The sequence below is a fragment of the Eretmochelys imbricata genome, chromosome 1, assembly GCF_965152235.1.
Source record: "Eretmochelys imbricata isolate rEreImb1 chromosome 1, rEreImb1.hap1, whole genome shotgun sequence".
Taxonomy (NCBI): Eukaryota; Metazoa; Chordata; order Testudines; family Cheloniidae; genus Eretmochelys; species Eretmochelys imbricata.
The window spans coordinates 287,858,050-287,883,172 of record NC_135572.1 but is presented as its reverse complement, the minus strand read 5'-3'; the positions used below and the strand labels follow the sequence as shown (position 1 = coordinate 287,883,172).

At 40.4% G+C, this 25,123-nt stretch overlaps 1 protein-coding gene across 2 annotated transcripts in view; it reads left to right on the top strand.

Moving 5' to 3' along the window:
• SYT1 (synaptotagmin 1) overlaps positions 1-25,123 on the top strand; it is a 176,173-nt gene that overhangs the window by 65,437 nt on the left and 85,613 nt on the right. For both annotated transcript variants that reach the window (XM_077807721.1, XM_077807720.1), the window contains exon 5: positions 1,969-2,136. In XM_077807721.1, the coding sequence (XP_077663847.1) occupies positions 1,969-2,136 (168 nt within the window). The remainder of the gene's footprint in view (positions 1-1,968; positions 2,137-25,123) is intronic.

Genomic DNA, 25,123 nt, shown 5'->3' with positions numbered 1-25,123 from the left:
CATCGGATGCATACCGTGGAGAACTAGACCCCTAATGAATGAGTACCTGCACTGGGCACCTGCCAAGTTGCAACATCTTGAATTTTACAACCTAACTACCCACCAAGTCCCTGGGCTGCTAAAAGAAAGGATAAAACCCTGCTCTGCACAGACCAGTATGGGAATGAGTGGGAAATTTCTTCCCAGATTACAGCGGGTGACTAGTGCAATGCCCAGATCGAGGCCCAAATGTCCAGTCCTACTCTGATCCCAATTGGAGGAAGGGGGAGCATTTCCTCGTGGTGCAGAATGGCATCCTGAGCAGGGGGAAGGGCTTATAAACCTTCCTCTTATGAGTGAAGGAGCCAATAGACTTACTTTGTTTCCCATCTCTCCTAACCAATCAGCAGCAGAACCTGCCTCCTAAAACCCTCAGAGAAAGAAGGAAATGAGAGGAAGCAATCCATAAAGAGCCCAAGGGTTTTCTTTGCCCTGCTGGTCCAGACAAACCCTCCCAGCCTCTGAAGCAGGAGGGGAAGAGGAGGTGGCATTGTTGCCAAATCTTCTTTTAAAATGTATTTGAATAAACTACACTTTAACAAAATACAGTGCCTAAAGTTACTGAAGATAAAAATTAAATAATGGCTAATATACCTTTCCAAATTGATAGGGTACATTAAGTCTAATGCACAGTGAATATAAATTTATGAAAAGGGACACTTTAAGACACGTGTGTGTTCAGGAACTTAATTTTAATATTGCTGTAAAGACAAGCGTAAATGTACTTAAACATACAGTAAGAAAAGTTTTAAACCTCCTGCGCCATTTAAAAAGCACTCATTACAGAACTAATTTACAGTATTCAAAATACATTTTGCTGTTGTGTTTGTATCATGTTAATGCACGGGCCTGTTGCCATTGAAATTGTCATAGACTTTAGCAGAAGCAGGATCAGGTCCTTAACTTGAAATATTCTGTGTAATTTTTCTATAACACTTTTTGACTAAAGGTTAAATGCCATCGGGGCAGTCAATATATTAAAAAGCAAGTGAAAGCCAAATAGTCACATAATATTTGAAGACCCAGAGCTCAATAGACTAGAACATTTACTTATTCATGTGGCCAAATATTGTGCCATGCTATGGTTTCCCTTTTTATAGAGAAAATTACTAGAGAAAAGTTTACTGAAGCATATGGTAACCATCTAAACTCTAACAAAATATAGAGAATTTATTAAAATTGACCAAGCCTTCAGTGCAAGTTCCAACAATTTTAATTAGGCTTTTCTAGCCAGCTACTCAAGTGTAGCTTACCTGAACAGCATCACTTACCCCGAATATTAAAAATGTGTCTAATAAAGATCCTAACCCAGAGCATCTGTCCCATACCCATCAGAACAGCTGGAGAATTAGTAAGGACTTGGCCTGTTGCCTCTGCAATTTCTAACCATATACTGTGTCTTAGAATGAACCTTAGTATCTATGGTGTGAAAGGTATAATGTTGAAAAAATATACCTGGATAGGTAATAAATAGTTACCATGTAAGAAGACTATCTAGTCTCTAATTACCTTGTGTCAGATGCAGTAAGTCAGTTCTGTAGTTTCTCATCAGTCTCTGGGCTACTCTTTTCTGAGTGTTGACAGTATGATTTATTGGCAGAAACCATACTGCAGTATTAAAAGCTCATGTATCTTTGGGGCAAATAACAGGCCTCCAGTTTCAGTTTCACCACACACACAAAATAATGTTTGAGGACAGAAGGCAAAAACTGGAGAGTGATAAGTGAGCTGCCACATTGTTCTATTGAGTACCATATCCTGGTCTCAGGAAACTGCATCAGGTGACTACAAAAATATATACCTCATAATTTTCCTCCAGTTCATTCTACCCAGGATGACAGCTGGTAAACCAAAGAAATTTATTTGCATTGCGGTGAACCCATCTTTATTGTCTGAGCTAGAGAGCTTGTCATTTTTTCTTCTTTATAGGTGCCGTACTCCGAACTGGGTGGAAAAACCTTAGTGATGGCAGTATACGACTTTGATCGTTTCTCCAAACATGATATCATTGGGGAATATAAGGTGGCCATGAACACAGTGGACTTTGGTCATGTGACTGAGGAGTGGCGGGATTTGCAAAGTGCTGAGAAGGAAGAGGTAGGAAAAACAATTGTCATCTTTTTGGCTGCATACTTTTATCATCGGCTGGGGAAACAGTCAAACTAGTAAGTGGGAATTGACTTATAGCAAGAAACCTATCAATATTTCTCAAGTTAGCCTGATAAACCTTTCCATAGCTTGATGGAACTAAACCATCTTGTAAACATGTATTGCTATCAGAAGATTTTCATGGTGCATTATACCTTGTTACCCCCTGCTTCCAATCATTTGTGACAGTTTAGGCACTATGTTGTGGGACAGACTTAAAAAGGTGACCTTTCTCTTGAGTGGGTGCAAGTTGCACCCACAACATTTGCACCCTCATTTGCAGTTGAATAGTGAGAGTGATTTGCCCCTGCGGTTAATAGTGAAACATACATTTGAGAATTTGTATCTCTATGCATCAAATTGTGAGGGAAGATGTTGGTTTTAACATGCTAGATTGTTGTTATCATGTAACAATTCAAACAGTATTCAGTGATAAAAACGATGTATTAAAAAAGCATGCATTGGAATGAACTGTACTGTACCATAATATTATTCTCTCCCTTGCCTTTTGCTGTCTCTAAAGATCTGTTTTGTCACAGTCAGCTTCGGAGAAGGACATTTATAATAATTTGCTATCTAAAGTGCTATGTACACATATAGCACTCTTTAGAAATATTTAATGACTAAATGTTCATTCTGCAGTGTTGTTCAGACCAGCATATCCACATTTTGCTTATCATGAGAACATTTTTTCTTAAATTTTACATTAGTTTTCATTTTGATTATCAGATAATAAATAGCTTCCCACTCATAATAGACAGAATGTACAGCATGTTACAGTTTTCTGGCGAGGCTAGAATGAATCTGAGTCTGATTTCCTTATTGTCTAGTTTAGCCAAAAATTGCTTTAGATTCCAACCTTGTTTTCTATGATTAGAGGGGCAACCTCTGGATAAAATCCTTCCCCAATCCATGTGAAGAAAAGCTGAATACTGGATTCAAGACCCCTGTTCTCAACAATATATTGGTTTAAATTTTCTTCCTTCCCTCTTTGTATCTTCATCACCAGTGTCTTCTCAGATCTTCAGTTATGTATTTCACACTCTGCCTTTTCTGTGTTAGCTTTTGATGACTGTATCTGCCAACAGGTTTCTGTTTTTCTGGTGTATACTCATTTGAAAGTCACTGCTGCATTTAGATTTTTTTCTGTGGCATTTTCCTGGTCGTCACATCTTTCGTAGGTTTCTCTTACTAAAAAAGTATGTAACATTAGTAGCCGTGTATTGTGGCATATTTCTATCCCGCTCTTAAAGCAAAGATCAAAAGAAATATGTGAATCATATTACCCGAAGAGGGCCTGATCCTGGGTAACTCTTCTTTAAAATCTGTGCACACAGGAGAGTCAGAAAACGTTAAACCAGTGTGTATTTGATCACTCCAATCTGTAGTAAGTGTCATGAATGCCAAGGAATCAGATTTTTACTTCACTATCTCATGACTTCTATTTTGTCACAATAAAAGCTACAATCAGACAGTACTGGTGTCTCACACCACTGCACCTCAAAAAGCATAAAATAAGCCAAATGATGCATGAAAAGTATTTGAACCTTTACCTCTTTAACAAAAACTTAACCTTTTAAACAAACTATTATTCTCATGTGCAGACAGCCAGTAAAATAATACAGGTTAGTGCTGGGTTTAGCTTGTAATGTGACAGATGGAAAGTACCTGTTCAACAGACTGTTATGTCTGCAGTAATATTTGACTTAGTCCCTCTGTTCTTTGGTAAAGTTCACACACTGCTAATACACAATGATGTTAAAGTTGCTACAGACAGATGTTCTACAGGGCATGCTACCCTTGTCAGTCAAATACTTGCACAGCAGACTTCTGACTTGACTGGAGCCTGGCTTTTTATTAAAGGTGAAGCTAATTAATTAAAAACATAGATTGTTCCTGAATTTGGAAGTTAATAAATATTATAATTCATGTAAAGTACATTGTGGACTTAATTTTGAAAAGGGCAAAAGCCTAGGGCTGCATGTAATAATGCACTTTATTTGTAAATGCAGTGGCCACAATTGCACTGACAAATGTGGTATTTGTATGTACGCATAGAAGTTAGACATCTAACTGGCCATGTGCACATACAGATACCATATTTGCATGAGCATTGTGCTAACTAATGGTCCCTTCATTGGTTCCCACCAGTTCACATTTAAGTTTTTGCCCTCACATGTAAAGCCTCTTACAACATTGCCCCTCCCTATTTATTCACTTGGTCTCTTATCTCATTGCCCTACCTTCTTCCATTGTGGTTTGATCCTGCAAGGTGAAGACTCCTGCAAGATACTAAGTGTCCTCCACTCCCATCAGTGGGCTGAGAGTGCTCAGCTTTTTCCAGAATCAAACCCTTAATGGCATGGTGGAAAGATATTTGTCAACATGTCATTTCCTAAACCACCCCACCCAGGTGCAGGCCCAGCTCAATAGGTGAAGCTCCATGTCCAGCAGCACCAGGGCCAGGAAGGGAACAGGACAGCATAGCCGTGGGAGGGCCCCGCCTGTACACAGACATGCATATTGGTGATGCTGTGACAGGTTCCTCTAAACCCAGGAATGGCAAGAGGCAGTGGGCTGGAGCAGGGAGCCAGACCCAGCCACACAGGACAGGAACCACTGCTGCAGGATCCAGGCAGAGCTGGTTCAACACCGCCCCCCAAGAATGTTTTCCCCAGATGCCTGGAGCTAGGGTAAATAACCCCAAGAATGAATCATTTCCCTCATCCTCCCTCTATTCTTCTCTCTTTGTTAATTATATTCACTCACTGAAGCAGTTTCAAATTTGATTGCAAGGTCTTTGGTGCTACCCTAAGTTTGTATGGCACCAAGCATGATGTGGAACTGATCCTGATTGGTGTTTCTAGATGTGATCACAATATGAATAACAAATAAAGATAATAGCTGCTATGCATGCAGGTCAGATGTACAATTGTGCATAGCTCAGGGCTTCTGTCCCTTTGAAAATCAGGTCCCTAAATCTCAAACACATACATCAAAAGACCAAATAATTCCCATTTCTCATTCATTTTAAGCTTAATTCTCTTCTCTATTGCTGCCTAATCGCTCCTGGCTATATTCCAGGTATCATATGTACAGAGGAGAATTTCCATTTGTGTATAATCTAGTTTGGTTTGGTTTCCAACTATTATTATGTGGCGATTTCCTTTTATAACCATTAGGCAATTTGACATGGAAAAATTTCCTACTGCATAAAAGTATTTTGTCTTGTGGATGATTGAATCCAACCACTAAATACATTCCAATAGTAAATTTCCAATTTCTTTTTATATCTCTGATTATATGCCACATCTATTCATGTGAGTTTCCAATAAATGTGGAAAATTATCATTGTTTAGGTTAGCTGAAGGCTTAGATTAAGTTTAGATTTCTTAATGTTAGAGAGTTGTTCTTTTGACAATAGACAGCACTGCAGTATACAAAGCTATCACGGCACCCGTGCCAGTTGTGGCATTTTTGTTGTTGTCGTTAATTATTCTAAACTCATTTCTTGTGGACATCATGGAAAAAGTGGGATTTTAGGAGTGATTTGAATGAGGGGAGGGTTGTTGTGCAAACTGTGATGCATTTGATAGGTAAGCATTTTCACGCAATAGACTCAGACCTTACTTCCACCTTGCTCCCCCCTCTCCTTTCCCACACCCATGACAGACTTATACAAACCTCCAAAGACTAGAAGAGAAGAGCTCTTTGTTTAAGAATATTGGATTTTGCACTGTTCTTAGTAGATCTCTGAAAGATGAGCCTTGCACACAGTCTCCTCAGAATGGATTTTGTTATTCTCCATTTAGATTCTAAAGGACTTATTCAGATGAGGATAATAATGCTATAGTGATTGCATAAGAGTTTTTTGAAAACATTCACTAGTCTAAAATCACTTACGGGTTCTTTACTAACCAATTTATGCAAAGTGCAGTGCAATACAATGCAGTTTAGCGTGATACTGTATTGTGTTTTGCAAACAAAAGTGTCATAATGTACCTCCCTTATAGCACCATATAATGTTTTCAAAATGTAGTAAGAAGAGAGGTAAGCAGGAATTCAAGGAACAAGCCAGGAGATATCTGGATGTAGTTAATATAGTAAAGGTGTTTTCTGAACTGTGTTGTTAAAAGTGTCAGTGAGAGGCTTAGCCAAGGTTCCCTTTCACCTAGTAGGGGGAAATTAGCATGCAGAGGGTCTCCTCTGCACGTGGAATTGTGGTGCGGGAACAGTCCTTCCCCACCCGTCCCCTTGGGTGAGATCAATGACAAGGGGAAAGGCAATTCTGAACTTCTTTCCTTATGTTGATAACCAGTATTTACCCCCCACCTCTTGCCCCATGTTATAGGGGTTGGATTTCACTTCTTAAACCACTCACATTTATGGCTACCTCTTCACTGCAGAGTTAATTCAAGTTGACTCCTCTTGAGTTAACCTAATCTGAGTGAAAATTAATCCTTGAGCTACACAGAGTGCTTGGATTATGGCAAAGAGTGGTTGTACTAGCAGCTGGTGAGTTGTGCTAATTCAGGCTGTAGCCTGTGCTCACAGTGGGCTAGCCAACTTGAATTAAAAGTTCCACCAGGCTCAAGTTACAGGTTTGTGTGTGTGTGGATAGGACTCAAGTTGCGGGCAACACTTGGGTTATAACTGCAAGGAAGATAAGCCCACCTAACCCAGTTATTTGGGTTCTATGCAATGGATTTCATCCAAAGAGTCTTATGTTGAGCCTGATTCAGAAAAACTTCATTGCTTATGCTAATTCTGGAACCTAAATCTCTCCAAGAACAACAGAGAGAAATCTGTAAATGGTTTGGAGAGATTTATTTTGCAGGACATTTCCTTGTTTTATATTTTCTATTTCTTGGCATTTAGCTATCAGCAATGCTACAATCTGCTCCCTAACTCTGCAGTGATGATACCAAACAGCCTAATGGCAAGACCTGACTCAGGAGAATCTCTGGCAGAGCTTGCTCTGAGGACAGAATAACTTATGTTTGGTGCCCTGTTCTTCTCTCCAAAGATTAAGGGGCTGCGCCCTCAGGATTTGAACAGCCTGCATTGATTTAGGATCTTAGGATATTCCCAAAATACTGTTTTCTACTTACAAATGAGGAAACATTTTAAAATAATGGTAGTCTACTTTATATGAAGATACAAGGAGTCTGGATATTTTGTAATTGAGGAAAAAGAGAGCGAGAGAGACTGGTTTGGTAGGCTAATAGCAAACTTCTACTGCATGCATCCATGCAAATAATAATACCTTTCAACTTGCTCCTGTCATGACCAGATCATGGGGAGTCTGGCCTAGTGGGTAGAACCAGGAGTCAGGAGCTGACAGTCAAACGAACAGTTGGCACTAGAGTCGGGGTCTAGTCAGAAATTGTAGCTGGAGCCAGGGATCAAGCCAAGAGTCAGAGCTGGAGAACAGAGCCAGGGTCCAAAGTACAGAACAATAGGTGGGTCTGTGGTAGCAACAGGCCAGATACTGCCAAGTTGCACAGACAGTTTCCTGAAACTTATTCTATGTTTGAATAGTGCACCTGGACCCATCAGAGGTCATGGGGCATGCTGTCAGTTGGGTCTTCTGTGTGCAGCACTTCCTGAGGTGCTTAGTTGCCCACAGTTTATAGTGCTTTAATCACAGCTCTGTGATGGCTGCCGGGTGGTGGAGTGGAAAAGTCAGCCACCTGAAGACCTGGGTTCTAGCGTTCTGAATCCTTACAGCTTCTACAGCTCAGGTTCTAGCACTGATTCTGAATCAATCTGGGTTTTAGCTTCAAATGTGCACATCAAACACCATCCTTTGCTTCAGCGTTACTACCTACAAGACTGCCACTACAAAGACAAGAGTAGAGTTTACCTAGGCTAGATGTACAGCAGTGGACCCAGGCCTATGTCTTGTTAGTGCTCATGAGCATGGTACAGCAACCTCGTCTACTAATTACAACCAAACATGATAAAAATAGGATAAAATCCTAAGGAACTGGCCAAAATTGTATGGACAAATGTAATTATGTTAGATTACTGCAGCGACATTTTATAGCATATTCCACATATAATAACTGCAGAATGTTCATCATTGAAAAGCAAAATCCGTATATAGTCCGTTCATTTATAATATCCATTATATGAGGAATATCATGTAATTTATTTGCTTACTACATCAATTAGGTTTTTTGGGTCCTAACAACTTGTTACTAAGTGGAATTATAGATAAATTGGCAATTAAGTAGACGTGAAGTCAGATGCTGAAATGCTCATAATGTTTTAAATTATGACCCTGAAGTAAGATGTATTCCAAAGTGTGTTAATAGCAGTCCTGAGCAATCACTTTGAAAGAGTCACCTAAGTGACCTCAATCGACTTTAGCATGAAGATCCTGTTTTATCGCCCTTTACATAGAATTCAGTTGTTGCACTACATTTTAATGAACAGTACAATCACAGAGGAGAAAAGCATCTGATGAGCAGTTAGCCTCCTTTTTTGTCCACAAACTTCTTCTGTGCTTCTCAGCCTCTTCCTAAAAGTATCTCAGAAGAAGTCAGAGGGTGAGGATTTAATGAGATATTAGAAGCTTCCTTCTACTCTTATGACCCAGTCAAATTTGAATGCCATCTTTTTCCATCTCTCTTGGGAAAGGATGATTAATAAGTTAATGCTGTAAAGCCCTTGAAAGACAAAAGTCTCTATATAAGGATTTGTTATGCACTATGCGAGTTTTAAAGAACAGGGTCACTCTGCTCAATGATTGCCTGATATTGAGCAGTCCATTACGCATGAACTACATGCCCAGAATCCATTTTACCTTACTCCTGCTATCTTTGTGCATAATTGCTGCTGATATAACGTATTCTTCAGGCTCACGTGACTGGAAAGTGGAATTGATGGAAGGACTGTTTTCCTGCACCAACTCTGGCATGTAAAATTTTGGGCAGAGAATGTAGAAAAAAAGGTGTTGAAAGGAGTTTGCTCCTCTGTGGCATAGACCAGATGTTGTTGTTTCCACTAACTTTATATGCGTCATGTGGATGTTAACACTCCAGTACAGTGGACCAGAGAGACCTCCTTAATGCTTATTGCTTTGTGAATCTTTTTGAATGTCACCTTCATTTACTGCACATGATTAATTTGTTTTCCTTTGGACATTTTAACAATATTTGCACTTAGGCCCAGATGCAGCCCCAATGACCAGTCCAAGGAACTCAACTGGCTGATTGGGATCTCTGTGGGGGGAAGGAGAGAATCTTCCTCCTGGACAGCAGAGCAGGAGCAGAGCCATTAAGGCCTGGAGTAAATTCCACAACCCTAATAACTCCCTTCCCTGGGGAGAAGAGCTGCCAGCACCCACTGCAGAGATTTTTTTGTGTGGACTACTGGTATCCTTCCCCTTCCATACACAGTGGTTCTGCTGTGTTGAGGACCATCAGTACCTGAAGATGAGGAGATAGAAGTTGGGCTTCAAGGGGGGACTTCTTATTTTAACACTCAAGCAAGCTTCATAGAAATTAAAGATGGAAGATGCCAATTAAGCCATCTAGTCTGTTGAATGCCCGGTGCAGAAACTCTGTAAGCGAGAGTTAAGGTCATTTATACAAAGAGCAGTTCACTTCACCAGTCATTTTCTGTTATATAAAAGATGGGCAAATGATCTAATAGGCCTTTTCCATCTCTAAGAATAATATTTGGCTCTTACATAGCTCTGTATATAGTGCTTTACAAAGGAAAGTATCATTATCCCTATGGAGATGCTGTCCACCGTGCCAGGCACATTTTTTAAAATTGAAGTTTTTATTTAACTGAATATGAAAATGAACTTCTGTGTTTTCCACTGTGGTGTTTAATTACATATTAAAATTATTTTACATTTTTAAAATTGTCATGGTGGTGCAGAATTTTGTATTATCAATGCACCATGCTGTGTTATAGCATTTCTCACCCGGAGAGATAGGGGACAATTGGGGCTTTTGGAACCTGCGAGGCAGATTAGGTTTGTGGAAAAAGCATCTTAGCTGGATGTTAAAATCACCATCACTTAAATTAGTTGCTGTTTACCAGGAAATTTGCACCATGAAATGTTTTAACTTCAGAGATAACACCCCACTGAGATGAATAGGGGGGTAAACGCTGCTGCTTGGAACTTTTGTTTCAGGATTTGCAGAACTATATATTTCCTTCAGGGCCTTCACATTCATGCTGTTGGTAATCCTACCACACACCTTCCTTGAAATAGCATCCTCTTTCTGTACGCCCGCTCTGGAAAGAAATGTGCATATGGTGGTCATGGGCATTTTTATGACATAAATGAGGGATTTAATTGGCTCATTGAAATCAAAAGGGAACAAAAGCCAATTTGTGAGTCTAGATTCACCTCAGATTATATGGAGATACAGCCATTAAGCATACCAGCAAAGACAGTAGAAAAGAAACCAAATATTCCGCGGTGGTATTAAAATCTGCCTCTTTGGGGCCTTTCTGTTTCTGGGTAGCAGGCTAAACAGAGTGTGTTCTGAGGTCAGAAACCCATGTGTTTCTTATTTGTCAGAAACAAGTTAATTACCCATTTGACTTCCACACGTAGAAATGCATCTCGACCTAATCTGCTGAAAAAGTTCTTCCCTGCATCGATATATTTGCAGCTAGTGTTAAAACCTCTTTTACCAATCAATATACAAAAAAAAAGTATACCAGGTAGAGTACATTCCTGACAACGAATAATACCAGACAGAGTACATTCCTGACAAGTGTGCAGAAGGTCAGTGGAGCAAAATGGAGTTACAACAAGAAAGGTACGAATAGCAGAGAGAAACTTTGCTTTTTTTTTTTTTATTAAACAAATTCATTTTTTTTCATGTTGAAGTACAGGACAGAGAATAGACGAAATAGATAATTCAGGTTCACTAAACTTGAATGTTTAACATGCTATGGCATTTGGAAAGGAATGTTATACAGTTTTTTCTATAAGCTTCTTAGAAACAAGGTGGGAGAGGTCAAAATGATCTCAGCTAATTCTTTCTAAAAGGTTTACAGAGTGCGTGGATTGCTAAGCGGCAGGCAGTGGTCTGCCAGCCAATTACCTTGAGGTCTTTAGTTCAGATGATTGGTAGGCCAATCATTTACATTGGTTGAAATCCAGTTCAAGAGAAAGATTCTTCCCTCTATGGTGGAGATGCATGGGAGAGGGCTTTAGACAGGTGTCTTGCTGTGGAGCTGCAGGGGGAATTCTGGTCTACTCAGCTGCAATTTCTTTTGGGGTCTCCTGGTGTGCACACATTGTGACAGCAGCTCTGGCACCCTGGAGGAGATTTCAGCACACACTGTGCTCTGTTACATCTGGTGGCTGATGCAGAGGGGCAGTGGATATGTGTCCCTTGTTTTGTGTCTACGGGTTTGCCTGCGTCCCTCTTTCCCAGCCTTATTTAGACAACCAATGTCTGCGATGTACTGTCCAGAAGCAGAAACTGCATTCCTCAAAAGGATTCTGGTCATCTCCCTTAACAAGAGTCCAAGAAGAAATGGGAGCTCCATGCCTTTCCCCACAAACCCATGCAGGGTGTGGTTAGATTCTGGCCCCACGTCAGTAAGTGACCAAAGTCATTATCTGATTGCTGTTAGATGAACTGAGTTCATGAGCCAGATATTTGTATCTAAATAGTATCATACCCCATCATAGGTGTCAATAATTGGCGACCTTGTTTGGCAGTCTCTCAGCATGGAGATCTGCATTGTAATAGACATGAGGAAACACCAGCTTTCATACTGGAGAAATTGGCCCACTCAAAAAAAAAAATAAAAAATTGAGGCACATTGGTGTTGCAGTGTTCCTGCTATCCATGCTGTGTCCTCTCTGTGGAGAACTAGAGCTTTCCAGAAGCTTCATAAAAATGCATTTTTGAAAAGGTTAAGACAAAGGTTTGGGAGTAGTAGTCCATGAAAAAGGGAAATTAGTCATTTTCTTCATTTTCTTTTTTCTGGCAGTTCTTAAACACCAATTTAGACCATGTCATTGATTACCATAGTAACCATTTAGCCTCTTTTCAGAGCCTTTTGTGTTTCAGTTTAGTTTAACATCTTGCTTAACTGGCAGCTGAAGGACTTCATACTGTAGCTATGGTAGGTACTGGTAGCACGAATTGCCTTTTTTAAAAAAATTGCAGCTATAGTCTAAAACACAGCACAGTATTGTAAACCGTTGTGTGTTGGGCTTTTACTGTCAATTACTGTACCATTTTAAAAGGTTAGATTACAAGAAGTTAGTGTATGATATTGTCATGTTTCCGTTGGCCCCTTCCTATTTACTTTCTGTGAGAGATGGAAAGCCTGTAGGGATTACTAATACCTATTTTGTATCTTAAAAACTGTTTTGGATCCATCTAGTTATGCACATAACTGGTCTCTGTAATCATGTGTCCTTATTGCTATAACTCTCATACTTTCTTTCCCCTTTCCTTCATCTTTGTTACACTTATTTGTTGTTGTTGTACCCCTAGAAAGACCATTGACTGCATCATGTCTTAAATTCGAATATAAATTCTTTGAGGGGAGCCTTTTATTAAGTGTTTATATAGCACCTAGCACAGTGAGACCCTAGTCCTGACTGGGCACTAATCAGTTATACAAAATATAAATAATAATGTGTAGAAAAACCCCTTCCAGTTAATTTCTGTTTCAGGATTTTATGCATTCCTTCCTGCCATGCTAGTAAGAGACTGACATCTCTAGGTTTTAAGACTTTGCAGTGTGTGTTACATACACGCAATCTATTTTTGTAGGACTGATTATAGCGAGTCTTTAACTTCAGTCAAAAAGATCAAGGTGAATAATAAATTCATAATACTAATTATTATTCTCAGATATTCACAGGTAGCACATACGGGGTTCATAGAGAAAATATTTAAGAAAACAAAAGATGGATATAAATGCTGTTCTGTACATTAATTTAGAACATACATTTATAAAGGTGGTAAAGAACAATTTGAATTGTATAGTACCATCTGTATCATCTGGGTTTCTCACACTGGAATCACTCTCAGAACTAAACTAATCTGTGAAGGTCAAACCAACACCCTTCTCGACTTTCTCTCTCGCTCACTAAAATCATTGACACCTCCACCTCCCCTCCTCATTGGAGAACGGAGTAAAAGTTAGACTGATCTCCTAACTTCTCATCCTGGTTGGCTATTTTTGAATTGTACTATCATTCTGCATATGTGATTTGGATAGTGATAGCTTAGTTGCACTTTTTAGCCTGTGTACTTTGAGGTGCTGTTGCTCTTTCATGATGGCTCTTTGGTCAGGATATCCAACTTTTGTGAATCGTTCTCTGCTGAGAGCATTCTCATTGTGCGTATGTTAAAAATGCAGGCCTGGGTATGGCACAGAAACATATCTGTCATTTTTGATCTAGCCACAGTGGAAGAAACCAATAAAGCCTCCAAGATCATTGATTTAGTTCTGTTAGCAATCTTTAGTGCCACTGACCATGACGTTTTGTTGACTCATTTGTAGTGCTCTGATTGGATAGAAGGATGGATGAAGAGGTCCTCTCCTTCTTCCTTCAGAGATGACATGGTGTAGAGTGAAATCTGCTTTAAAGAGGCTTTAGAATATATATTGCCATGGGGTTCCATCCCATTACCCTTGCTGGCTGCTGGGACAGAGTGCAAGGCATTGTGGGCTGCAGTCTTCCATATGCAGGTGACATGCAGCTCTGATCTCCTTCTGAATCCACATTGTACTGTCTCTGTGCTTCTCAGTTCTGAGTGAGGATTTGGATCTGGATGGGAGAGAGCTGACTGTGATTTAACCTGATGATGCTGGTGGGCCTGAAGATTCATTTTAAGGATCGCACCTGCACTTACAAACATAGAAATAATGCCAGAGAGCAGCTGTGGTCTTGAGTGCCTTTTTTTCATTTGTGGCTGACCATGATACTGCATTCTTTCTTCTTCAACACAGACCTTGTCACAGAAATCTATACCTATGGCACTTCCCAGCAGAGTTAGTGTAATGTGCAATTTATAGGGCTTCCAACCTATAGAAGCTAAAGTTGGTGCAGAACATGACAGCCCACCTTCTAAGTGGGTTGGATGGCTGGCTACATGTGTTCCATTACCTCCCAAATCAGTTGTGGGTACAATTTAAAGTGCTTCGAGTAGTCTTCTAAAGTTCTACATAGTCTGATACCCAGTTCTTTATGTTCTGCCTCTCCTTGTCTTCCATAACAACTTTTAAAATCCATTGAGGAATCTCTGTTGTTGATGCCTGGCCTTGCTGCCAGTTCAGAAAATTGAATGCATTATCATCTGAGTACCCTAATATCTTGAACTTACTTCTCCTGACTGTCTATGTGTATTAGTGCCCAAGCCAGAAATTAGTTTCACATTATACTGCACGTTTTTGGTTCATTTAGGCTTTTATATTAATCAGTCAGGCTGAACATTAATTTCTTCTGATGATGTTTTCTATGAAAGGCAGGACATTTGAATCAATTTTGATTAATCTAATTTTCGTTTGCACTTTTGTAGACCCAATTGTTAAAAGTGCTATACCACACAAAATAAATGCTGTACATTTCCCCACACAAGGAAGTTTCCTTTAGTAACTATGGTTTTCTTTTTTGTAATTGTAGATGTAATTTCCTTCATTTTCTTACTTTTCATATTACTTTTTTGAATATTAACCTGTATATTACAATGTGCATCAAAACCCTCCTAAAGAAGCCTCAGCATTCGCATGAGTTATCCAAATACGTAACAAAGCTAATGCTTTTGCCCCATTTCTACAATGGGAGATGTTTCATCTCATTGACATTTGACAAAGCTACCCCAATTTTTTTTTTAAATCTATTATTGACTGAACAGTGTCAGTTAATATTTGATACTGATTGCTACAGGAACACACAGGTATACAATAAATGTGCTTTTATGTCACCAGATCCTGGTTAAGGTTTGAATTTTCAAGTAGCAAATGAATCATAGAAGGCAGAGATAGAAATAACCTATTGGACTATCCAGTCAAATTTCTTGCCGCTGCAGGATTGTTCTCTGTTGTACGTTTGCTAGTATTCTGGTCCTGTCTTGTTGTATATGTTGCATGTGAAGGGGGTTCCATGTCTTTCCTTGCAATCCTATTCCACTGCCCTAATGCATTTTTGTCAGGAAGTTTCTCCCTGATACTATATCATCAAAAAGGAGTGACGGTAGCTTGGTATTATTCACAAACAGAAGTATTGTCCCCCTTCCTAGATTGGACACAGCTGCAACGAAACAGAGGAAGTATATATGGGAAAATACTTTTGGAAAAGAAGCAAGTAATAATGCAATTGTTAATTAAGTGGAACTAATTTTATGCATCAGTTTACTAAAGTGTTCGTCTCCAGAAATAGTATATGGGACAGGGTCCAAACTTCAGATAAAATTAAAGAAAGCTAGAGCTAATTCCTACAAAAAAAACAGCCATTCCTTTAAATCAACTGACCAACAAAAGAAGAAGTTGTGAAAAAGAATGGGCAGAATGATCAAGATGTTACCCATCTTAATAGCAATCTGCATTGCACCACGCATCCAAAACAGCCATAAAGGGAGTTCCATAGATTGGATCCGTGACTGGAGACCCCATCTCCCACAGACAGCTCAGATGGAACTTGTGGAGAGAGAAAATTGATATGATCTCAGTATGCTTGGAGAGTCATGTGGAAGAGAGAGTTGCTCAAATATCTTTATTGGACTTCATACAGTACAAATAAGACCTTAAATGAAGTATGTGTACAACTTCTGCAATATTTATAAAGTTTAAAAAATGTTCTAATGTCTGTGAGAGCTGTGTCTAAATCCATAATGGTTTCTTCATTTGCAGTGCCAAGCCCCCTTCCCAGGTTTCTCAGTCCCAGCAGCGTTGGTCCTTTTCAGGCTGCGCGCCACCATCTTAGCTCCAAGAGTACTGAAAGTTCCATGGTTTGCTTTGTTCTCTTTTTCATACTCTTTTTTTCCTATTGACACCATTTTAGGTTTCTTGGCCTCCTTGATGCTGTTTTCTTGCTTTTCATCCTCTTTAATTTTCTTGGCCATCTTCTGGCTCTCCAGCTGCTGTTTCTTGAGTTTTGAACGGACTCAGGGTATCAGTGTTCTCCCTCTGCTGGAAGTTACCCCTTAGTTACCAGGCTCCCAAACCTTCTTTATTGCAGTTGCTGTTCTTTTAAACATTTAACATTGAACCAGAGCTTTCTTGTGTGCAGCTAGGGAGGACCTGCTGTGCTGGAAGCAGACACACGCATGGTGTTTCATTCTAAACGACATACTGAGGCTGGAGGATTTGTGGATTTTAAAACCTCTTGATAGTCTTTTTCTGGAATCTTCACAGCTGGAGGAATGGATGTAGCCAGAGCTGTTGGGATATTTTGCAGAATTTACCAGCAATTATAAATAATTGTATTACTATAACCCTATCCACCCTTCCCTTTATCCCCACAACACTGGTTTGTTTAATCTATCTGTTTGCTTTTGTCTTTAATCAAGATTGTAATGTCATTGAGTCCGGAAATCTAGTGATGCTACATGTTTGTACAGCACCTAGCACAGTGGAGCACCGATTCCTGACTGAGACCTCTAGGTGCTACTGTAATACAAAAAATAATAATGTACTAGGAGCTGGTTTGTGTGTACAAAATAAAGCTTTGTTCACATGTATCCTTAAGCTTTTAGAATCCAAACATTTTAATTACAGTGCTCGGCTGGCTACTGGCCTTGTACATTTTCTGATGTGTGGTATAATGTCAATCTCCAGTCTAAAATCTCTGGTACAGTCGCTTTCAGAATCCCAGGCAATCTTTCGATAGTAGAACTGTACTAACTAAGCAGTAATGTGCACATACTTATTATAAGAGATATCTTTAAATCAAGCAATGGCACTGTACTATGGCTTCCCTTGTCCTCTCAGAATAGGACAAAGATTATCTTTAGAGTGGCTACAATAGACACATAATTTTACCATAATTATGGGAAAGCATTCCTATTTGACTTCTTACAATGTCTGGTAATCAAAAAAAAAATTCCTTCAAACGTATTACATTTCCTCTCAATGTTGTACTTAGACTATTCACTCGGAGAAGAGCCTTGTGACATGCTATAGTTAATAAGTTTTCCATGCTGTCAAAAGTAATAATATTAATGTGCCATTCTTAGTTAAATTAATTTTGTTTTGTGCATTGGCCTGCATAAACGTGAGTGACATTTAGAAATATGATCAGGCAGGAGCTGAGGAGAAGCCAAGTGGCAAAACAGAATGAGATGCAATCATTAGAGCATAACAGCCAGCTGCAAGCATTTGTGGGGTAGGCAGAGAGTTACAAAATGCCATTCCATCATGCTTTTGGGGTATTTGTTTTAGTTCATTTTCACCCTTCTAATTTATTCAGAAATTACATTTTTCCCCTTTTTAATTAGGAACTCAAGCTGTTTGGTAGCGTGGCCCCTGTTTCGAAATGGAAGTGCACAATCCTGCTAATCTCTGATTTCAAGTGCCTTGAGCCACAGCTTATTCTCATTCCACAAGAGGCAGCTGATTGTAATAGCTTTTAAACTGATGACCATGAAGTGGTATTTTCAGCTCATAATGACGGTGTTTGTTCGTATTTCTTCTGCTTTTTTTCAAAAAAGCATCAGTAAAAGTGCTTTCTATAAACAGTTAAAAGTAATGAAGAGTACCAAAAGGAGGAGGCTAACAGAGGATGACTAATAAATATTGTGATCAAAATGATTGGCCCAAGTTGTTGCCTAACTTGCCTTCAGCTCTGATTTGCCAATACACTGGAGAGTATTAAATTATTAGGCCATTTAACAAAATATGAATCCATTATTTTTCTACATACTTTTCACTGCTTTTGTTATTTGTGACAAGAGAGAGAGGCCATGAAGCCATGTGCTAGTAACCGGTGATATAAATTAGTACAGTCGGATTTAAAAATAAACAAACAGCCCAATTTCTATAGTTCTGCTCCCCACACTCTGTCTTCCCTCTCTGTGAAAAGATCCTACCACTGGTGGAACCCTCTGCTCTTTCTAACCTATAGGGAATGTATGTAACAGATCAGTAGGTGTGAGAAAGTTACATGCCAAAGGAGTAAGAAGAGTAGGATTGTAGTAGGAAAAGCAACTAACTGGAATGTACAAGATAAAGCAGCTCCTCCTCCTTTCTTACCCAGTCCTGTTTCTACACCCAGATGTCCACCTACTTGCTCAGCATGTAATTTACACCAGATTTTGCTCTTTCCATTACACAGATTTGTAATTTACACCACTATGAACAGCATCTTCCAATTTAGTCCTTTACTTCCACGTTTAACCCTGACTACCATTTTTTCACTGAGGAGCCAGAGCTAGGATAGATCTTCTAGTACTTTCAATAAATTCTGCTGATTCACACAACCATTTCAGGTTCCAGTTCAAAATTGCCCTCCTAGTTTTGAAAACCTACCTCCTGGACCTTGTCTCTTTGATTCCATCTCCCCTCTCTCTATTCATTTAGCATCTGCCTCCTTTCTGTCCCTTCCGCTGTGGTCCCCTCTCCCACACAGCCACGCCGCAGCGTGGGCAGCATGGCTTGGTCTGCCCGGGCGGCGGGGCTGCAAGCTCCTGCTGCTCTGAGTGGCATGGTAAGGGGGGAGGTGCAGCGGTGGTGGGAGGGGGGTGGGTTGGATAAGGGGTAGGGGATCCCAGTGGACAGTCAGGGGACGGAGCAGGGGGCAGTTGGGCGGGGCAGAGGTTCTCGGGGGGGCTGTCAAGGGACGGGAAACAGGGGGGGTTGGATAGGATGTGGGAGTCCCAGGGGGCGTGGATGTGGATAGGGGTTGGGGTAGTCCGGGGACAGGGAGCGGGGGGGTTGAATAGGGGGTAGGGTCCCGGGAGGGTGGTTTGGGGCAGGGGGTCCTGGGAGGGGGTGGTCAGGGGACAAGGAGCAGGAGGGGATGGATGGGGTCGGGATTCTGAGGGGGGCAGTTAGGGGGCGGGAAGTGGGAGGGGGCAGATGGGGTGGGGACCAGGCTGTTTGGGGAGGCACAGCCTTCCCTACCCGGCCCACCATACAGTTTCACACCCCAATGTGGCCTTCGGGCCAAAACGTTTGCCCACCCCTGATCTAAACCATACCTGACAGGTGTTTGTGTCATTAAAGTCCCTAAATGTATATTTAGAGGGTCTATAATCTACATTTCAAAAGTCTATAAATATGTATTTCCATAATCAGCTTTTTGAAAAAGGCTGAGGGAAATTGTGCTACTAGTCTCACTGAAAAGCACCTTTCCCCAAGAGCAGTTCATGAGCCCATGGGCAAGATACTACTCAGTGTAAATGAGGGTGGCAGAATATGCCCCATGCAAATATATAGTTATGTTGTTGTTAAGCCAATTCTGAAGATTTCCTGGTTTGTCATATGAATAATAATTACCTCCAAGTGACTTTCTGTCTTTCAGTGCAGCTTTGCCAGCACAGTTGCTATTGATGTGATTGAGTTTATTTTGAAAAGAAAATTTATTACACACACAGCATTGCTTGAGTAATGCTCACGTTGTTCCACAGATTGACAAATCCAAAAAGATTCAATGCTATGACTAACTCTATTCTGAACTCTTCCCAGTGCATCTCTAGACAGTGCACCTCTTTCCGATTTCGGTGTCCATGAGAGAAACAGAGACATCTTTGGCATCATGGGCCCATCATCCCCCTTTTGCAAAAAATACCATGAGAGAGGACAAGATACTAAGGAAGGTCTGTGTGGTTCAGCATGTGGAGTTTCCTAGCTACTACCTGCTCAAGAAGAGAGATTTGCAAGGATCTGAGGGCAGAGGGAGTGAGGGTGGCCTTCCAGCAATGTGAAGCATGAGGCCCAACCTGGCAGAACTTGGTGCAGTTGAGAGACTGCCCCTCCATGGGTCTCCATCCTCACTTGAGATATGTTTATAGCACCTAATCCGTCCCTGTGCCATCCCCACTTTTCCCAGAGAGTTTTAGAAGGTGTTGATTGGCATGAATGCTACCGAGAGCAGCATAAAGTCGGTCTGGAAATGTTGCTGGGTGGCCAGGGGACAATGATACACGAAGGAGTCCTTTTCTCCCCACTCCTTCCAATCTAACATGTAACCCTATCACCAAACCCAATGAATTGCAACTGCAACTTTCAAAAGCCACATTGCAGCCCCTTTAAATGCTCCTTTTTCTGGTAGTTTTCTCCTCCTCTTAGCCCTGCACGCTACAAGATGATAAGGCCCAATATTGCTTTGGGTTTTTTGTTTCTTAAAGTATGTCAGAAACATCAACTTTTTTGTATCATTCTATAAAAAGTATGAAGAATATTATATGCTAAAGAGGGGCACTGTTCCTAGAGATTAAGCACCAGGAATGAGAGTAATCTGTGTATACAGCATTTTTTTTCAATACCTCATTAGGAAACTATTTTACCAAGACAAAAGTGCAGAATCAAGAGGAGAATCACCAGAAAAGCATGAGCCACTCAGAGCCTTCTCTGCAAGACAGTTTCTATTTTAATAGCTCTTAAACTGGCCTTTTGTAAAGCAGCAAAAATGGTGCCTGTGCTATCTGGTAAAGTCTTGAATTCGTTTCTGTTCTGCTCAGTTGCAGCCTCTTTAAAAGTAATGAAATTATCAAGCTGCTTAGATGGAAGGAGCCTCCTGACTGGCAGTTGGACATTCTAAGAGAATAGGTTAACGTCTGTGAACCTCACAGTTGGATGTTTCTGACACTATAACTGGAAGTTTCCATTCAGTGATCAAAGTAATTTATTGAAATAAATTATTTATACATAAAGCTGAAAGAAATTCAAAATGACAATAAAGCACTTGCATGAGATAATCACCCCACCAGAGGCACTCATCTGTACCCTGTAGCCCTGTAGGGGTTGGCAATTATCTCACAAAAACCACACCTCTACTGATGGCTTTTTATTGCTTCACAGCAGTGCCACCACTCAGAGTATTTTGGCTGATGAATATTTCAAAAAGTTACCAGATAAATTACAGTACACATTAGATATACAAAATTGGATGCAATACGGTTCATATTAGCCGGGGTGGCTCTACCAATTTTGCCGCCCCAAGCAGTCGCCGCCGAATTGCCGCCGCGGGACTCGGACTGCGGCCCCATTCCAATTGCCACCCCAAGCACCTGCTTGGAAAGCTGGTGCCTGGAGCCGGCCCTGCATATTAGGAATAAAAATTAGATGCAATAATTTACCCCAGAGGCAATTTCTTTGATGTGTAGGAAGCATTTATGAAATGCACTAGCACAGATTTGAACAAAAAATTGTGCACTGCATGGTAGTGTACAAGCTTTTAAAGAGGTGCCTAAGCTGTTTTCTCAAGTTTTTCATTTAGATGGGCCCATGTGTTAGTGCAGTTTTCCCAACTAGGGTCCATGTAATGGTTGTTGGTGATTTGTGAACTAGCTGTTCACTTGGTATTGCCTTCTTCTCCTTGTTTCCTAGATGCTAAATTGCATGAAAAGAGGTTAAAAATAAATGCTTTCCTAAAGTTACTCCTGCATGTAAACAATTGTAGTAGCTGCCACAGAGATCTTACGTGATTGTGAATGGGAAGAGAGGCAATTCATGACAGTCTGTCTTTGAGACATGACAATCTGTCTTTTAAGATGTGGTTCACCCCACGAAAAAATCTGGAAAAGGCTAATTTAATGTGTTGGCATATGAGTGCCTGTAACTTTTAAAAACTAAAAGCATTATTGAATTATATGAATATCAAGGATTAAAATCCCCTAACCTGGGGTAAAATGGTATTCCTTGTTATAAGGGGAGCTCTCTCTTGAGTTCTGTACTTAATTTTAGAATAATTGAAAATTAAAAATTGATTTAAAGGAATACTGGGTGCATAATGCAGAGATATTCTCACTATTTAAAGCCCTGATTCTGCATTCTTATTCTTTCTTTTTTCGTATGGCTTGGGTAGGTAGTGCCAACTACAAATTTATATCTAAATTTGATAGCCAGCACATTGCCGCAGCACTGAGCTGGTGAACGTCCTTCAGACCCCTCGACAAAAGAACGAAGGGGACACTCAGATATGACGTGCTCCATTGTTTGTGCCTGCTGACTTAGGTTGCCAGGCATCCAGTTTTTGACCAGAATGCCCAGTTGAAAAGGGACCCTGACGGCTCTGCTCAGCACCGCTTACCGGGCTGTTAAAAGTCCAGTCAGCGGTGCAGCGGGGCTAAGGCAGGCTCCTTATCGCGGTCAGGTGTCCTCAAGGTGTTGTCGCAAGATCAAACTCCAGTCCAGTATAACACAAAGATATTTTGGATTAGCCTCATGGTTGACGCTCTCACCGCAGAACTGCACATCAAGTTTGGTATTAGCCAATTTATTGTTCAGATGGAAAGCAGTTACCATGTTTTTTTTCAGGTTAGGCCTAAGTTTCCAGGGTTGGAAATAATCAGCCATTGTGCAAATATCTCGGATTAGGGTACAGCTGATAGTATGAAGGCTTGTATGCTGAAGAGCTAGGGCAATGTCATCTGCATATGTGAATTTCTTGGACTCCATCACTGGTATATCTGTGGTGTATAGATTAAAGAGTATGGGAGCCAGGTCAGAGCCCAGAGGGATGCCATTTTGCATTGAGAACCATGTGGGCAGGCCCCTGCTCCCGAATGGAGCCCTGCTGAAGTCAAGCCATCTAGTTCTTAATGTAGCATTGGGGGGTAACATTTTAGTATGTGCTGAGTGGATAGCATGTATGTCTCCGCGCTGAAAGGCTATGGGTTCAAATCGCACAGCAGGATCTGGTTTATATCGAGTGCTGACTCTGAAATGATGGTGTAGAGGAGGTACTGTCCTATTCGAAGTATTGATAGAGAAGTTTAACAAGAACTGCAAAGTAAATATATAAAATATATATTAATCACTATGGATGATATTTTCAAAAGCACTTACGTTATTTAGGAGCCTAAATCCCAGTGAAAGTCAATAGAAATTATACTGCCAAAGTCACTTTTGAAAAATGGAACTTATGCTCCTAAGCCATTTAAGCTCTGTCAGAACTTTTACCCTGAGTGCCTAAAGATGAAGATAGGTACCTAGCTGCCTTTTCAAAAGCAGCTAAGCGGGTAAGATGTTTCACTGCTGTTGCCAGAAATAAAGTTGCTCTGAAATCATTTCCTGACTTTGCAACCTTTAAAAATGTTCTTTTAATACAGTTATTTGTATGTAATATTTATCTAAGGGGTATAACCTGATTTTTATGCAGGACTTTCCATTGTTTCCTATGAGGAGTTCTGCCTGCAGACTTGTGGCAGTCTGTGGTTATTAAAAAGTGGTACTCAAACTTGCAGAGCTAGACAGCAACTTTGTCACTGAACAAAAATTAACAGAATCCCATCCAGTGTGGGAAAATATGATTACAGCATAAGGTAGGCTTTTCTGGATGTCATAGTGGGGTTACACAGAGGGTAAAATAATACATTTGTCCAAGTCAGATAATGACAATGCCATTGTGAATTCATTCCCTCTCCATGTACTGAAGTACTCACTACTTAGGAAAGCAAAAATTAAACCTGCCCAAATAATGCAATTAAAATACAACCGTGTATCATTAAAAATAGATCTGATGTGAAACATAGGTAATAGACACAAATAATATCGTTACTTTTTATGCCTCCCTTATCTTTCCGAATTATCATCCTTTCCATCTGCTGTCATGTCTTCCTATGTTATGTCCAATTTAGGCCCTGTCCTTGACTATGGTGGGATTTTGTGCCAGAGTAAGAGTCTGTGCATGCAGGTTTACATTGTAGGCTCCTTAGGACACGAACACTCTCTTTTACATGTCCGTAATATTTCAGGCACACTTTGGATCTGTTTAAAAAATATTCAGTGATGTTCCTCCTCTTTCTTAGCTGAGGCTCTGATTTGTCCCATTAGTTCCTTCAAAACTGGCAGCTGCAATATCCTCACCATGTTCCAACTTGGGAACCAGCTGCACTTTCAAAATGGGCCAATTTGGAGAAAACAAAAAATCTGTCAAATAAATAGACTTGTATTGTACTGCAAAGATGCATTGGTGGGATGGAAAGATTTCTTTAAAGATAGTTCTTTTCTTTGCTTCCAAAATTAACTGTGGGATTAGATTATGTGCCAAAAGGAGTGCCATTGTTTGAAACAGAAGCAGTGATGTCTGAAATGCCTAATTGAAATGTTTAGTGTACCCTGATTCTTCTGTTTGCTAAAGCAACACAGATAACTCCCCAGAGGCACCATTGTGAATGAGAGGAGATAGCAGATCTAATCACACACATGATCATTTCTGGCCAGTGTTTTTGTTCATTTATATCTTTCTTGTATCTTAAAGTTCAGAAGTATTTGTCCTTATTTTTAATACAAAGTTTCCATAATTGTGAGAGTAATTCAGCCTTCCTTGAAGCGCCATCACTGTAAAGAATATATTTAACAGCAAAACGCAACAGATGTGGTCGCAGGCTCCCCACTGGTCTGTTGTGATGCTCAAGGCAAAATGAAGTGCCTCCAGGCGCTCAAGATGTGTGGAGGTTAGCACTGTGACCCTTCCCCAAGCTGCCATCTTATCCAATCTGGTACAATATGAAGGAGACAAGACCCTTTTGCAATCAGAGAAATGTAGAGCGGGGAGGGACCTTGAGAGGTCATTTAGTCCAGTCCCCTGCACTGAGGCAGGACCAAGAAAACCTAGACCATCCCTGACACGTTTGTCTAACCTGTTCTTAAAAATCTCCATGGATGGGGATTCCACAGCGTCCCTAGGTAACGTGTTCCAGTGCTTAGCTACCCTTATAGCTAGCAAGTTTTTCCTAATAACCAAACTAAATCTCCCTGGCTGCAAACCAAGGTGATTACTTCTTGTCCTACCCTTGATGAGCATAGGCAGAGGGTGAAAATA